Genomic DNA, 17,015 nt, shown 5'->3' with positions numbered 1-17,015 from the left:
TGATCAGAGATTTAAATTTTGTAAGACACATTGTCTCATTGATGCTTTCTGAAAGTTAGACTTATGTGGGATCCTGACCTGATACTTTGATTTTGAAGGCTGTGTTTGCAGTTATTTTGTCATAATGTGATTTTCTCAATCTCTGTTAGATTTTACAGATGTGGTGTTTTGTATTGGTAACAGTGTCAGTGATTTTGTGATAATCATGTATAGTTTTGAAAATAATGTGTAAACAACTGAGAAAAACTGTAATATCTGCACATTTCTTCAAGGAAATAAACGAAACATTGATTATGAGTTAATATATGATCCATAAAATATCGACCCCGGAAATATATCATTCATTCAAGATACACAGGAAAAGATGTTATACCCCGTGCATATTTTACAACGGCTGTACACAAGGACCCAGTCCAACCACCAACCTGAAGCCACAGAGGACAACACCCAGCATAGCCAACATACATCTTCATGCCCTGAGACCAAGAAGCTTAGCTAACCTAACCCACCAAACCGAAACTAATCCCACCAACAAAACCAAACCAACAAATCAGAACTAACACAAACCACATCAACTCAGAACCATCAACCCATACCACCAACAAAACCAAGCCAACAAACTAAGCCTAACAACTAACCATCAAACCACACGCATCAAAGCCAAACCAACAAACCAAGTCTAACCCACCAAAACAAAAAACCATCAACCACACCCAACAAAGCCAAATCAACAGACCAAGCCTAACTCACCAACCAAACCAACAAACCACACCAGCCAGGTACCAACATGAGTATCAGAAATAAATTATTTATATATTATTTTTTTTAGATAGCATTGGTGTGTAATTTTCAATTTAAGTTAGAAAGAATTCCTTCTTGTTATCTATTGGTAGCATGACTCATATTCTGCCCCATTAATCTAACCACAATCTACTACATATGTTTCTTTTATCTGATTCTGATTCTACTACACGTTTTGACCGAAACCATCCTGTGGTTCATTTAGGAAAAAAGGACAGCACATGATAAGGAACAATTTGCACTTCTTTAAAGTTTAGTTTCTATTTATGTATGTATAACTTAGCTATAGCTAACATTAATTTTTTGTATTACTTAATAGAAGTTTGTTACTAATACAGTATGTTTCTCACTTTGTCATGAAAATTAAAAAATGTAAATATACAGATATTTAACATTTACTTAATTATTTTCTTGTCAGCTGTACAAATATTTCAACATGCACCAGATGAGAGAAAACAAAACTGTATTTGGATGCCCCCAGAAAATATTTTGTGTGACCCCTTTTTAAATTTGTGGTATTTCCTGTGTGAAACGGCCTTTTTAAAAAGTTAATTATCCACCAGTATGTCACTTATGAGTCACCCTCTCCCTCATGGTTTAAAAATGTTGTATGAAGGGTAGTTTTCGGAGTTGCTTCCTTCATTTCCTTCTGTTTGCTTCAAGACAAAACAAAACATGGCATATGGTTTAATAAGTCATCCAGCATCAAGAATAAGTTTAAATCAGCAGAAAATAAACTTAGAATAAAATAAGCCAAGAGGAAGCAACCACAGGTCAGTGGTAGATGTTTTTGTAACTGAATTAAGTGAAAGAATGGATTCTAAAGAAAGGGTATTGAATATCTCTCAGAAGAATACGAGTTGTTGTTCAGACAAATGGAAGTCTCAATTAACTGATACAATAGGTACCAAAAATACCTGACTATGTTCCTTGTGTTCATTTGCAGAACTGAATGAGAGCATCTCAAGGAAGAAGTCAGTTAAAACACCAATAATGTGATTAACAAAGCAATGCTTTGAAAAGGCTGGTAAACTGGTAAAGAACATTGCCCAAATACTGTATACTGTCCATTATATGAGCTGTGGGCTTTATCATAACTGTGAAAGGCATGCTATTTCAGAATTAGTATTTCCAATCACTAATGAATAAAACTGTAAAGTTGCACAAGGATTTCACAATGATTCAGCTGGCCAGCTGAAATTTCTATGCACCTTGGTAAAAATATGCAAACAATACAGATATACATTTTTGAAGTGAGTTTTATTTAGAAGAAAAAAATTAAATGTTATAGTATTATCAACTGTACACTGTTTATATATTAGTAAATAATTTATCACAAGCAGAATCAACGATAGACATCTTACTGGCATTACTCAGAGATGGTCACACTCAATTATTTTTATCATTATTAAACTGCTCTAAGACATGGTCTCATCATGGATGACAACAGTAAATCTCTTCACATGGAGAACAGATAAACTGAGCAGTTTCAAAAGTATCTCAGCTTCATTAACTATTAAAAGTGTTCTAGACACTTGCATTGAGTCCCTCAAACCAAATTCCTAATTGGTTTGGCACATGCATTTCATGTATGCACGAACTTTAAGAGACTGACTGCACTTGTCAATTCTACATCATTACCCTCTATGATTAGAGATGTACAGCTTAGCTCTAATACTTACGCAAAATAAGCAGTCAAAATGAGCACAAAAACACACTCCAGCCCTTGACCTCAGGAAGTCATGGCTGGAAATCTATGCAGGCAGGGGTGCACAACTCAAGGGCTCAGGGGCTGCAAGGAATGCTGGTGCTTACTTTAGCTCACACGTTGAGTGCCTTAACTGATTATAAAGTTGCCTTACCCAGTGCTTCAGCTGTCAGTGAGGTGCTATAAAATGTATTTTCTCAAACCTGCTAGCCCTCAAGAACCAAGGTTTTGCACCCCTGATCTACAGCACAGAAAAGCAAGCTTGGTACTAGCCAAACTGTCACTGCATGTTTACAAGACTTTTTCTGGCATTCAGTTTGGATACAATAAAATCTGTCTGATATTCCTCTACTTTTTTGAATATATTTTGTTTACATAACACATGCTCATCCAGTATTAGAGTTGGGCAACAGAAGGCCTGTATACAAGAAGATATGTTCAGTTTTGTTTGAGATGAACTCACTCAGTCCAGTAGGGGCAGCTGAACTGTTCATGTAATGAATTGTGCACTTCAGACCACATCATATTGAATGTATTTGCAGACCAGCAGAAATTTTCAAAATCTTAAATATATATTGTCACTGACAATAATATGAAATGGAAAAATCAAGACTGATGTATTTTCACAAAAAAAGGTTTATTTTCTTGAACACTTGTGAAACAATAAGTAGGCCCTTTAACTCTATATTTCTCAAATCTTTGAATTATGGACAAGCGAGTTACTAACTAGTTGAAAACAGAATTGTACATATTAAGGAGTAAAACCAAATGTAAACATCCTGATGGACTTACTAGCGACTTACAATGGATACTATGTAGCGTTACTAGCCCACACACCTTATTCACCAAGGTGACCATACTGCTAGATACACTACTTACAAGGGGTTACTCATCCACGCATCAGTGAAACATACTCATTTTTGCTGTTAAATGTATTCCTCACACAAATTCCTTTTAACAAACTGTAAACATTACAGCGCATCTTCAATTAATGTGTTTGGTTTGCCAAGCAATCATAACTTCTGCTGACAGAAAACCCAGCAAACCTACAGTGTGAGGGCCTGAGTTGCCCATCCCTTTCATAGATACACCTTAAGTTAACTAAACACACTATTCAGTAAATTCTGAAACAAAGGCAAACTGGTTAACATGGATAGCCTGCTGTGATGATGGTATCTTACAAACTGGCCTGTAATTTCATTTAGTCTTTACATGCAAGGGGGGGAAGAAAGGAAAAAAAAAAAAAAAAAAAAAACACCTTCAAATTGACTGACAAAAAGAAAACAGATGGCAACTACTTGAACTGAAGCAGGAGCAAAAAATTAAATAAATAATTGGTGAGAAAAAACACACTGACATACATTAAATCAAATACATTAGCCTTTTTCCCCCCACACCTGATGGATTCTAAAAAAGGCCAGTTACTTTAGTATTAAAGCTTGTAGATATACATTACTTATTTGAAATGTAAATCAGCATGGTAAACATACTTCTGAGATGAAGAAATACTCCAAGCAGGGAACAAGCAAATGTAGGGATTATAAGAGAACACAAAGTCCAAGCCACTGACACAGATTAAGATATGGTCCTCCCAGTACTTAAGTAATCAAAACAAAACTTATTTTCCTATAAATGTCATAAGAAAAAAAATAATTTAGTGGGGGGGGGGGGGAAAGAAAAAGACTGACATAACTAAAATGCACACTCTTGAAACATAAGCGCATTCACTCCAAACTTGCATTCATATTTTAGGACGGTTTTCAAATGACTCCACATGATAACGTTCATATTTACTTGCAGCAAATGTGGCTTTCCTGAAGACGACAAGTTCTGAGCAACGAGCAAGAAGTTTTCAGAGCAGGACGGCAACCATTGGAATTCCAGATCAGGACAAGGCATTCCAGGGACGGCTTATGTGAGAGGCGGAATCATCCATTAGTCAAGGAAGATGTGGCCCTCTCTGCGGCCGAATGAAGGCAGTTTTCCTTGATAAGGCAGGGACAGGGGGTGTAACCGTGTGTGTACATGCATGCATATATACCACAATGTATATACACATACATGCACTCTTGTATACAAATGCACATTCACACAGTTTTCCTCCCCCCCTCAGTCTGTACAGCATTCATTCTTCCAGCCAGTTTTACTTCGACCTTATTCAGCAGCTCTTACTGATCACCACCAGTAAATTCACCTTTAACCCTCTAGTGTCCAAAGCAATGATCCAGGAAGTTAGTCAGAAAATTTTATTGCGATCAAAATTTCAGTTTTTTTAAATTTTTCATATAAAAAAAAAACCCACTCCTGGCAAAATGTTGATTAGATGCCAGCATTCAAAATTTGGTGATCTTCACTCCTGCATCACCCACGATGAGTCTAGCCATGGAAGGATGGATCTAAGATAGAGAAAATATTTGCATTAGAGCATGAGTGAAATAAATATATTCAAAACTCTATTTTCCCCATCCATATATATTCATCCCCTTATAAGTCATCCCATGTAGAGAGGAGAGACTTGGTGTCAAGTGGTGACGTCACAGACATAAAATTAACACTTTACAATTTTAACTTAACTGCTAACAGACCATCAAACATCAATGTTTTTAAACTGATTAAGAGCATTTACAAATACACATACATCTACAGGACAGCATTGCCTTTGTTTCTCCCCTCCTCCCCCCCCACCCCCATCACACAGTCAGTACTGCAAACTTTTCGAAAATAGTGGCAGTCTTTTTGAACTCCATTTGTTCATGCATGTACACAATACTGAAGTGAGTCATGTGTGCATGCTTATGTGCACCTTCCACTCCTGAAGTACTCATCCATCCCTCACCTGGGCCTGGAGTGGGCCATAGGGCACTAGTTCTCCATCCACAGTCAGGGTGCCGCGCGGAGAGAGGGGCTGCAACCGGAACGCTTTAGCTGCTACATGGCTCACATAGGGGGAACTGAGAGAGAGGTGAGCCCCCCTCTCCATGGCCAGGAAAAGCCGTAGGAGGGTAGCCCTAGAGATTCCTGCCCTGACGAATGTCAGATGGATCAGGCCATCGTCAAATCGGGCCTGAGGTGCAGCAAGAAGGTCCGCACCCAGGTGAGACTGGTAGATGGCCAGCACCAGGACAAAGTCTCCCTCAATGGTTACCCAGTCACGGGCTGGCAGTGGCTGATCCAGAGGAGGTAGGAGGTCATCCTTGGGAGGGTTGAGAGTCGTGGCAGCTGCAGGCCGGTTCCTAATGTGGCCAGTGGCTTCAGGGACCTCAAAAGTGAAAGAAGGGGAGGGGGAACGAAGGGATGGGGAAGGAGATGCAGAGCTGGGAGTGTTAGGTCTAGGGGCCAAGTAAGAGGAAGAATGTGGTGAGGTACATGACGGGGATGAAGGAGGTGTCGGGGATAGAGACAGTGAAAGAGAAGGGAGTTTTGGGGGAAGAGAGTTAGAGTGAGAATGTTGAAGGAGGGAGAGGGGGCGTGGTCTGGACATATTCTGGTTATGATCCGAGGACTTGGGCTTGTATGAGAAAGGGCTGTGGCGGAAAGGTGAAGAAATTGTGAGGGCTCGTTCTCTAGCTATATCGAGAGGATAGGGCTCACTCTGAAAGGGGTATGTCCCATTCAGGTCAATCTCATCATTGTCATAAGAGGCATCAGACCCCAGAGGAGGGCCTTGGCCTGTGGATAGACCAAAAAAGGACCTGACTATTTGGCTAGATGGGGCAGAGTTTTTGCGCAACCCCCTCCGAAGAGCCTCTTGATTGCTGGAGTCCAGGCAGCACTCATCAGACTCATTAGGTTCCCTCTCCATGTCTACTCCATACCCCTCGTTCACTTCCCCTGCCTCCAAAACGCCATCATATGTCCCATCCCTCTCATCACCAGACTCCTGTATTTGTTCCTCGTCTTTGTCATTGGAATCTGGCTCCTCTGTTCCATCTTCTGACTGTGATGTCGGAGTTTCTCTCTCAGTCTGTTCTTCCTTGTTCAGTATGGCTTCATCCACACTGCCATCCCTTTCAGTTGCATTTGTTTTACTCATAACATGTTCCTTTTCCAGTTCTTCTGCTTCAACTTCCTTTTCTTTATCCTCAGCCAAACTGCTTGCCCTGGTCACACCCACACCTCTTGCCCTCTCCCGACGCCTCTCCCGCTCCTTTTCTCGCTCGCTCTCCTTCTCCCGCTCCCCCTCTCCCCTCCGCAGGCTTCTCTGTTCACTCAAGCCCATGTCAGACACCGTCCGGTGGATGGGTGTCCGACAAAACCCCTCCAGCCCCTCTGTGATGCTCCTGGATAGAGGTCTCCGCTGGGGGGGAGGCGTGGAATCAGAAGAGCCCACAACAGAAGGAGGCAGGTAGGAGAGTCGGCCCTTATAGGACCTAAGGGAAGCCAGCCTCACTAGGGTCCCCAGGGTAAAGCGGGCAGAGCCAAGGCCCCTGTAGCGCTCACTCTCAATGTCCACATCAGACACAAAACCCCAGGCTACCGAAAGGAAAGAGAAGAGGCGTCTTGGGGATGGCCGACCATTCCGAGCAGAAGTCTGGCTGGTTGTCACAGACACCAGGTCCATAGGCCTCACCCCACCTCGGCAGAGCAGGAAGCAGCAGTTCAGGAGGAGAGGCTCACGAAGGCACATGTCAAAGCTAAGAATGGGCAGAGAGACTCTACATTAGTACAATTTATAACAGCTACAGACATAGTTCAATTTATATTAAATGACCAGGTGTTGAGTACAAACTATGGATTAAACTAATCAGGTACAAAGAACAGATAGTGAGAGAGCCTTGAGAAACCTGCAATTGCAGAGATATACACTAGATAATAAAATGCTAACATGAATTAAGGGCAAAGTCCAAGGGCTAAGCATAATCAGATCAAACATCTTGCTTATGCATAAAGAGTTAAGAAAACTGCAACTTACTGTATTTGCAAATGTGATACTTACCTGTTTGTGTGACAAAACATGGTGTAATGCACAGAGAACCATAAATGTAAAAAAGCACAAGGACTTAATTACCCTGCATAATGATTAATTGAGCCAGCGAGTGCATTTCCAGAACCACAGGGCAAGATGCCCACCGGTGTCTTTATTGCTTGCTCCCAATCTGGACGCTCCATCAGTCCATTTATCACCTAGCTCAAAAAAAAAAAAAAAAAAGATTATAATGAAGGGGGTAAACTACATTACAGCCTGCATACTAACAATGGCAGAACCATGATCCAAAAAGTAAAACTTTAATACACCCATAGCAAGTACAAGACACATAAAGGAGGGAGGGGACATTATACACACACGCATACACACCTCATGCAGCAGTCCATCCCCAGAGACTATGACAATTCCATCCCATTCTGGTAAAGAGATGTCCCGAATCAATTCCCTGGCATGATTTTGTCGTTCTGACAAGAAATGAAAAGCCATTTCTCACATTTTAGTTAATAAATATTAAACAACACGGAGGAACAAATCTGTACTACACAAAAAATAAAATATGACATTGAAGCCAAACAAATGAGTTTAAAAATTCCTCTTTGCTGTGGCAAAGTGATGCAACTACGGTTTACTGTGAACCTACCTGTCTGAATGAGGTTATAACTGATGTTGGCTTCTCTGATCATAGGTAGGATGTGAGTTTGGCACCACTGCATGGCTTGACCTCGTCCACTGAATGGATTAACCAACAGCAGGAGACGACGGGGACGTGGAAGGAGGCTTCTGTTAAATTCTGTTAAAAGGAATGAGGGACAATACCGTGACTGTGAAACAGACCCACAGGAGGCATTGCAATCCCTGAACAAAAACAGAACATGTTAACTGATACACTATAAAGCACAAACTATGGTGCGAGAGCCAAAGCACTGTAACCGAACACCAGGCTTCAGTCTCAATGAGCAGTAGAGGAGTCATACAAGTGTCTCACATTTACAAAACTTGAGAGCCCACTGCTTATGCCACACAACAGATGTTACCCTACAGGTCTACTAACTGATAGACCTCCTGGGTACCCACCCTCTGTTGTCCTCTGCTTTCATTACCAGCAGATACATGGAACTCTGGCACAGCAGGCAGCACTGGTGACTCACAACTTTTGACCTATGGATTCCAATGTGGTTTTGAATCTGCCCCTGAGTGTATGTCCCCGCCATGTCCACCTGTGTTTGCTGGGTGCTCTGGTTTTCTCCCACAATACAGACACACACACTTCAGGTGGGTTAGTGAATAAATTGCCTGTACTGTGTAAGTTATGTGGTTCTATTGTGTGGATGGGTAAAATCTTGTAAGTAGTTTACTGTAGTACATCTATGTTGTAAGCTGCCTTTGACAGCTGAAAATGAATGAACAGTAAAATTATAGTTAGAGCAACTACTCAATCTGTATCTCAGCTTTTGTTACCGAATGACACTGACCACTAGCGTACCCATCCTGTTGCTATGACTACTTGGCACCAAGTAGCACAGCCTGGCAGTACAGCTACTTCATCTCTACCTCTGCTTGTGTTACCAGGTGACACAGGATGCCAGTGCAGCTACTACATGTCTACCTCTATGTTTGATCCTGAGGAAGACATACCGCCAGAGAAGAAAAGCAAGAGAATAAAGGAGAAAAAGTAAAGAAAAAAGAAAGAATGAGAACAGTAAGTGGACCTCAAACACAGACATTTCAGGCAGCAGGTTGCACACAAGTTAAAGACAGATGTGCAACTTTAAAGGTCATCAATTCAATAACTACAGACTCGTACCACGCATAACAACGTATAGTGAACAAATGAACAAAATGGGGGGATATTTTTCAGTAATAAGAAAACTTAAAAAAGCATGAAAGGACGATAACAGCGTATAAAAAGATTACTGGAAACAAACTGATTTCCAAACAAACAAAAGCTGATTTGTAATGCTTCCTTGCAAGGAATTTCAAGTAGCAACATTATACAATTAAGTACCTTATAGACGCTTGTGCTTCACTTCAATTATCCAGTTTTTAAACTCCTGTACTGCAAGTGCTGAAATGCATGTATGAAATTTTTATTATTTTTATTTTTCAGCTTTCTGAATGACTGTATGGTATTCCAATATAGCTTTACATAGCTGTTAAAATAAATTGCACATTAAAAATGCAATAAAATTTCATTCAGGCAAACCTTTCCATCATCACTATGAAATGAGAAGTATGCTCAGATCTAAAGAAACACTTCTCATAGCACAGTATGTACAGTTATTTGTAGCCAAGAGCCTTTATTTACTGGCAATACACATACCAGTGAGGGGGGCAAGAGGTGGACATAAGATGTTAAGCATTACTTACTAACATTACAAGGCATCTTCCACTGAATACTGTCTGGCTTGCAGTAGCCTAATGGCCACTCTATACTGCCACATTCCTCCACTGCATTACTGTGAGACCTTTGTGCAAGTCCTTTTATTTAGCTTGTTGATAAAGGAAAAAGCAGTGACTTCTAGATTTCAGACATTATATATTTGGATATTTTTAGTCAGTAAATTCAGGTCAGGTACCTTGCTCTGGGAACCAGCAACTTTAAAGACCTGGTCAAAAGTGCATTGTAATTAGCTACTATACTACCAGTCCTGTGTGCTGTAATACAAAGAATCCACTTTGCACATCAATCCCCATTTTACAAAATGCTTTGCATTTTACAGGCATAAAGCTGGGGTGGGGGGTGAGATGCAACACCAATTCTAAGTCACACTGACCTGTGGTGGCACTGACGGGCACTCCTCGAAGCAGGCACTGCACTGCAGCAGACCACCGTTCAGCATCCCCCCGACTCTCTGCCAGGTAGGCTCGCACCTGCCGTCGCCTGGACACGCCCTTCCGCCGCTTCCCAGGGGGGTACCAGTACAGCACCAGCAGGGGAGGCGCAGGGGCCCGGGGGCAGCTGCAGCCCACCAGCTCTGACAACGGCACAAGCAAGCGGGCCTCCTTGCCAGGCCGCGGTGACAGTCTCTGGACGTGCAGGTGGGTGTGTGTGAGTGTGAGGGCATAGCTGGCAGCTGGGCCTGGGGACGACAGCCCACCTGGACTGTTGGGACAGCTGCTCCCGTTGCTGCTGATGCTGCTGCCACATCCACTACTCCAGCCTCCAAACTGGCCATGCAGTAAGGCTTCTGCAGGGCTGGGGGTCGGAGCCTCTGGAGAGGGCATCTTTCACTGGAGTGCAGGACTGTGTCAACACCTTAAAGTGTACGTGTTGTATCCTCTTGTGGTTGAACTCAAAGTTCCTTTTGAATGGACAGACTTATATACTGTATATTAATATAGAGCAGTGTGCCTTATGGTACTGAGGTATGTAGACCAATAAGAATTTTGTTTTTAAATACACAGTGAAACTCAAGGAAGTGTATCTTTTGCATACAACTGCACGTTTAAAGTATTTAACCTATTAGACGGATTAGAGGAAAACAGCAGGTTCTTTATATCCCTGATGCCAAAAAGATTTCCAGTTCAGTGCTGAGACTTAATAATGCATCCTTGTTTAATTTCCAGGTTCTATGCCTCTATTTATGCTGAGGCCTCACATAAGAGGTCAGTCACAGATACATAGCCCATAAAATTCCAGTTCATAACTCTACAACATATTAGTGTCAATCCATATAAGAACTCCTGATTTAACAACAAGCAGCTTGTACAGAACAGCTCCAACATCTGAAATGATCCAAAGCCTGTCCAACCCTAATAGAGACTGGTTCTAAAGTGCTTTAAATATTAGTTTTTAATTGGTCACACTGATTATTTTGTGACAGATTGCACCGCCTGTATACACTAAAAGAAGAACTAAAAGAAAAAAAGACTGCAGTGTACAAAGTTCACCAATTCACTTTGCAAACACATATGTTTCTCTTTTTTACTTTTTAAGCAGTCTCTGAAGCAGCAAGTCTTTACTAAGCAACTGAAATTCTTAACAGAAGACCTTTATATACATGCATCAAGTGTCTGACAGAAGGGTACTTTGAATGAACTGTCTTGCTGCCATTAACTTAGTGTTGTTTTTAAACAATACTATAGTGCAATTCACTACTGGCAAATGAATTTTTAGAGGTCAAAACTGAGGTTTTTTTTTTTTTTTTTTTTTAAAAAAAAAAAAAAAAAATCAATATAACTCAAAACATAACAGTGAAATAAACTGAAGACTTGGGTTGGTCGTTTTCATAATTCACAGTAGACAAAAACTGCTCAGTTTGGAGTGATGCCTAAAGAAAATGTGACTTCTGACCTGCATAAGTGTGCATCTTTTGCTTAAGTTGGGGAAAAACAACAAGACTGGATAAATCTGGTCTTGAGTTTCACATGATGGGAAAAAATAAGCCTACATCCAATTCATACGGGCCTGGTTGGTCAGATTTATGCTTCGGATTCATCCAAAAGAAAAATGCCACAAAATCAAGTATTTATGCTCCATAAATATAAAACAATGGTGTTCCACATCTTGTTCTGTGTTTCTTTATCTTAAAAAGGAAACAAACATATTTAAATAAGGTTGAAAGATTGTTCCTGGGTGTGTGTTAAGCTGTCTTCATTACAGATGCTTCACCTTCCCAAAGACAGGTCATCCTAGAGTGGGGTGGAAAGAAGGTATTTTACTTACAAAATGAACAAATTCAAAATGACCTCACAAATAACAGCTTTCATGTTCCAGTCTGTTGGGGGGGGGGGGGGGGGGGAGGCATTAGGAAGAGAACTCCTTATACTCAGGGGATTTGTAACTGAAAGCCAGATCCCTGTGGGGAAAAAAAAAATTCTAACACACCAAGAGCAGCTTAAAAGTTTTATAAAGAATAAACTGAAAAAATAAATTAAAAATATAACAGTTCTCCCATGTTCTAAAAGTAATGGATTTAACCAATGCAAAAATGCAAACTCTGCACTTTTATTGGAAGGCTGCTGTGATGACGGGTTCTTTTGGCAAGGCCTAATACCATGATCGAAAGCTACCCTGACACGCAGCTAACCAAGAGCTGATCCACAGAATCACACAGTACAGTACTGACACTCCTCCTTTGTTACCAAACACTGCCTCATTCATAAAATTCTCATCAACAACAGATTCAGGCTTTCAAAAACCAGAAGTCTCAACTGATCTCCTTCACAATTTCCAAACAGCTGTATAATTTATAAGCAGACCTGAAGAGACTTACATTTATTCATTTAGCAAATGTATGTCACTTTGGAGAAAAGCAATGTACATCTCAGAGAACAAAACAATGGGTGTTTTACATCAACAGAAGAGATTTGGATGCAGATGTGTGATTCTAAAGTACAGTTAATTTGTCACAAGCCACCATATGAAAAAGTATACATCACAGCATAAACACTGAACTGTATTAGATTTGAGCATGAACACACATATACATAACTAATAATATGCCAGTATAATAAGATTTATGTACAAATTTTAGCTTCACTATTTTTATTTCTTACATTCACCTATCATGAAGCCAACTCAACTGTTATTTGACTAGATAGATTCAATAATGCAAGATAAGACTACTCTTTCATGCCTCAGATCAAATAATATGGGGGAAAAATAAGTTTTGCTAAACAAGCTGGAAAAAGTTGTTTCCCAGTCCTTTAGACAAGCCTGACAACACAAAGGAATACAAATTTGGGCACTGTGTAGAAAAGAAATTCCAAACTTCATTCAATAAAATGAAGTGTCAAGGATACTGACGCATGCTTGGAAATTTTGAGCACATTTTAAGAAAGTATTGCGCTATAAGAGGTATTTAAAACTATCCAAGACTGAAAGCAGCCATCATGCCTTACTGCTGGTGACTATTGTCTTTGTCCTTCCAGTACTGGGCAGGGTCACTATTAAGCAATGCTTATTCAGTCACACAATGCATGTGACGACTGACTTATGAATATCTGGGGATATTATTTGGGCAGATCTCACTTATTTCCTTAATTTATTTTTGGTTTAGATTCACCGGGTAAGCAAAAAGGATGAAAAATGAAAACTCCCATAAAACCAGGGACAAAAAGTGCAGACAGCAAGATTCTTCTTCATAACCAAATCTTAACTTATCTAGTATACAGAGATCTCTTGATAAGCACACATGTATAAAAGATCAGAGTGTGTGTATGAGATCACCACCTTAAAAGCTTCTCACAAAAGCACGGTGTGCAGAAAATACTGTAGTAAAGTTTCTGATTCAATGCAGAAATCATTTGAGAACACAACCACAGACCCTGGTTTAATCATTGCATCTTTACGAGAAGACAAACTCAATTTATATAAATTAACATTAATTGACCTTAGTTCATTGTTAGAGAAATATTAAACCATTATTAATTCTTAGCTGAGGTCACACCATGGCAAATCAGTTTAAATTCATATACTCACTGAAGCTTATTTAAAAGTAGATGCACAGCTAGAATATGGAAAACAAGTGACTCAAGTTCTACCAATATGTAATTTTAGCTGGGATTTAGAACAATGGGTAGCTTTATTCACATGTGCTTCAGGAGTCCACGCACTGCCATTCTCATGGTGTCCCTTAGAACGGCCGAATCCCTTCCTGTATTCAGAAAGGGTTTCAAAACTCCAGACGCATGTCCCCAAAGCTCCTGAAAGCTTTGGAAATTAATCCATCACTATTTGTTACGGATTACAAAACATATTGATAAAACTATGGTATAACTAGCTACTTGAGTAATACGTGCTGGACAAAAAAAGCTGTGCTTTAAGCTGTTCATCTGTTGTCAAATGCACTTTTGTTCGCTCTAAGTTGCACATTGCTTTGGAGAAAACGTCAAACGTATAGATGTAATATCTATGGCTGATGCCACTGGGACAGCTGGTAGCGCAGTGGTTAGAGTTATAGCCTTTGGGTCCAAAGGTTGCAGGTTTGATCCCTGCCTCTGGCTGTAGTACCCTTGAGTAAGGTGCTTACCCTTAATTGCTCTAGTAAAATTACCCAGCTGTATAAATGAGTAAATAATTGTAAGCTTGTGATATTTGTAACCTTAACACTGTAAGTTGCTTTGGAGAAAAGTGTCAGCTAAATGAATCATTGTAATATGAATTGTTTTACCACTCTCCTGCTGTAGGTGCTGCTTAAATTACAGCACTCCAAACACAGCACAGGGGTTCCTATGAAAGTTTTGTGTTTATCACAAGATGTGTGCAGCACTGAAGTCAATATCCAAGTATAAAAAGCATTCAACAAATAAAGTAACGTAGAGGTAACAACATCAGACATTGCCAGGATCAGTTCCCCAAATAAAAACCATGAGAAGGAAGGAGTTTGTCTACTCAGATTCTACTCAGCAGATGACTGAGAGATTGGGACATCACGTTCTGAATCATGCAGTTACAATGACACAAATGCCCACTTCTGCCACAATCCCACAAGCACTTAGCCCTCGAAAGCCAGTGCGAAGGAGGACTACACCGATACAAGTACAATAAAGGAGACACGTTGGAAGCTTGGGTGCTTCTCTTGACAATTTGTCCACCGGATGTCAATCTGTGGAATCTAAAAAGGAATTTCCCCCCAAAACTTGACAGGGAAAGAGTGCTCTGCTGAAAACAGCAGAGGGAGTTGAGTTTATGGGACCCTGAGTGAGAAAACAAGCTGGTAACAACAATCTCCTTCCTTTCCAAGAAAGAATTCTTTGAACATAGCCTACTTCTTAACGGTGACAAGACAAAGCCTCTTTCTGCCAGACTGCCAATACGAGCACTGTGCTTGAGCAGATATCTGCAGAGAACCGAGACACAGCGAGCAAATTATTTATGGGACCAAGGTTACATGAGTAATCTTTGGTCAGAGCCTGGCGTTGTGTTGAACAAAACACAAATGCTATGAGACAGATCATTCTTTTTTTTTACAGTCTTGCACATAAACCTGACAAGAAAACCTCAAAAAAATAAACACTCGCTCCATGCAAGACGTTCTTAACCTTTTCAGGGCCATGTTCCATTTTAAGGCTAATGAAAGAGACCGCTCCTAGAAAAATAATTACATTTGAAGAAAATATTACACTCTATTTCACTGGAACTTGCTGACTTGTACACAGAAATATGTAAGAGAGAGCAATATTCCTAACTTTTATTATTTTCAAAGCAAGCCCATTTCACAATCCATGGACCCCAAGTTAAGAAGCCCCACACTATGCTGACAACACCGAATATTTAGGCATGGAATTGGGCAAGGTATAAACAGCATGATGATACTTACCTGTCAGCTGCTCCAGAACAGAGTGGTACCAGGTAAACTATACAGTCTTGTGTGACACATTGCGCATACTTCTAATCTATAAAACAATGCTAATTGTGGGTGTCTTGATTTCTTCATTTTTGCGTGGGACTACTCGAGATTTTGAATATCGCTCCACAGCAACGTGTCATTGTGTCTGCATGATCCTCTGGCATTTTAACACTAGTATGAAGGTGGAGCCCATTGCCCCAGATGGACTCCGACACTGAAAGATGGTGTCACCCTCCGTAGCGCCCCCTAGTGCAGAGCAGCAGCACTCCAGCACACCCACTCAACCCAGAGTATTAATTATTAGTAGTTATGTGGTGAACCAACAGGTGTGGTTTCTAACTACAGCCGACAGGTACAAAATCCAAAACAACTGCTGCTGTGCTGAGGTTGAGACAGGGAGCTTTTTAAAACTATATTTTAAAATTACCGTACTTAATCACTTAGTTACACATTTTTTGAAATGCTGCTGGTCATGATGAATTGAAACACTTAGTTTCTCCCCCTAGCCTGCCTGGCTGTTAGTGTTATTTCCATCGTAAAAGTGGCAGAAACCCATCGTCATCATCATCATCATGTACACTTCACTTGTGCAAATTAATAACAACATGATGATGTACTGCGTCGCAACAATCGAATCGAATTGGCGAACAACTACTAGCTAAGAGCTAGCCTAGCAGACAGAAGCATAGAAGAGACACTTCGGAATTTAGCTACATGACTTACATGCATCACAATGAGGTGTTTTTAGAGCAGTCATTCCATCACTGATGTTCACTCCGTCTGTGTGAAGAACAAAAACTCGCTCGGCTTTTCCTCAGGAAAGAATTATCCTGCCCACGAGCCCCCCGGGATGTGTCATCATAACTGTTACCTGCTGCTTTACGAACTGGACTAATGCATTTTCTGATGTTCACTTAAGATAGAAGAATAATAATAAAAAAAACCCCACACACCTAAGTTAGCGACCCACTTAATATCAGTATAGCTTCCCACCAACCAGCAGCTAGCATGCCATGCCATGGCATAGTGTAGAAACTCAGTTTACTTCGTTAGTCAACGATTACAGGCAACAAACTTTTCCGAGCGCGCACATCCGATTAGTTCTCAAACGCACTGGGAACACTTTTGCTATTACACTGTGACTGTTACCGGGATTAAAGCAGAGAAGAAAAACAACTCTGTCAAATTACCTCATTTTTGCCTCCTAGCAACGCCGTCCTAGCGCTCCGCTGAGGAGAGAGCTCTGCTTACCCAGGAAGTGTGCTCGAGGTGCACGGGGCGGGGC

At 40.7% G+C, this 17,015-nt stretch overlaps 1 protein-coding gene across 7 annotated transcripts; it reads right to left on the bottom strand.

Moving 5' to 3' along the window:
* Nucleotides 1-4,802: 4,802 nt before the first annotated feature.
* sphk2 (sphingosine kinase 2) lies at nt 4,803-16,988 on the bottom strand. Of its 7 annotated transcripts, XM_018738423.2 has the most exons (9): nt 16,921-16,983; nt 16,454-16,510; nt 11,731-12,068; nt 10,211-10,667; nt 8,077-8,226; nt 7,806-7,900; nt 7,518-7,633; nt 5,346-7,143; nt 4,803-4,905 (listed from the first exon to the last, which is right to left on the bottom strand). In XM_018738423.2, the coding sequence occupies exons 4-9, from the start codon at nt 10,659-10,661 to the stop codon at nt 4,843-4,845; spliced, it is 2,673 nt and encodes an 890-aa protein (XP_018593939.1). In that variant the 5' UTR covers nt 10,662-10,667; nt 11,731-12,068; nt 16,454-16,510; nt 16,921-16,983; the 3' UTR covers nt 4,803-4,842. The 7 variants fall into 7 exon arrangements, with proteins under 7 accessions (XP_018593939.1, XP_018593931.1, XP_018593957.1 ...); XM_018738415.2 differs by lacking the exon at nt 16,454-16,510 and having other exon boundaries at nt 16,921-16,988; XM_018738441.2 differs by lacking the exons at nt 16,454-16,510; nt 16,921-16,983 and adding an exon at nt 15,150-15,184.
* Between the last annotated feature and the right edge of the window lie 27 nt (nt 16,989-17,015).

This window comes from Scleropages formosus, chromosome 18, assembly GCF_900964775.1.
Source record: "Scleropages formosus chromosome 18, fSclFor1.1, whole genome shotgun sequence".
NCBI lineage: Eukaryota > Metazoa > Chordata > Actinopteri > Osteoglossiformes > Osteoglossidae > Scleropages > Scleropages formosus.
Note: the sequence above shows the minus strand (reverse complement) of the source record. Positions and strands in the feature narration are given on the sequence as shown.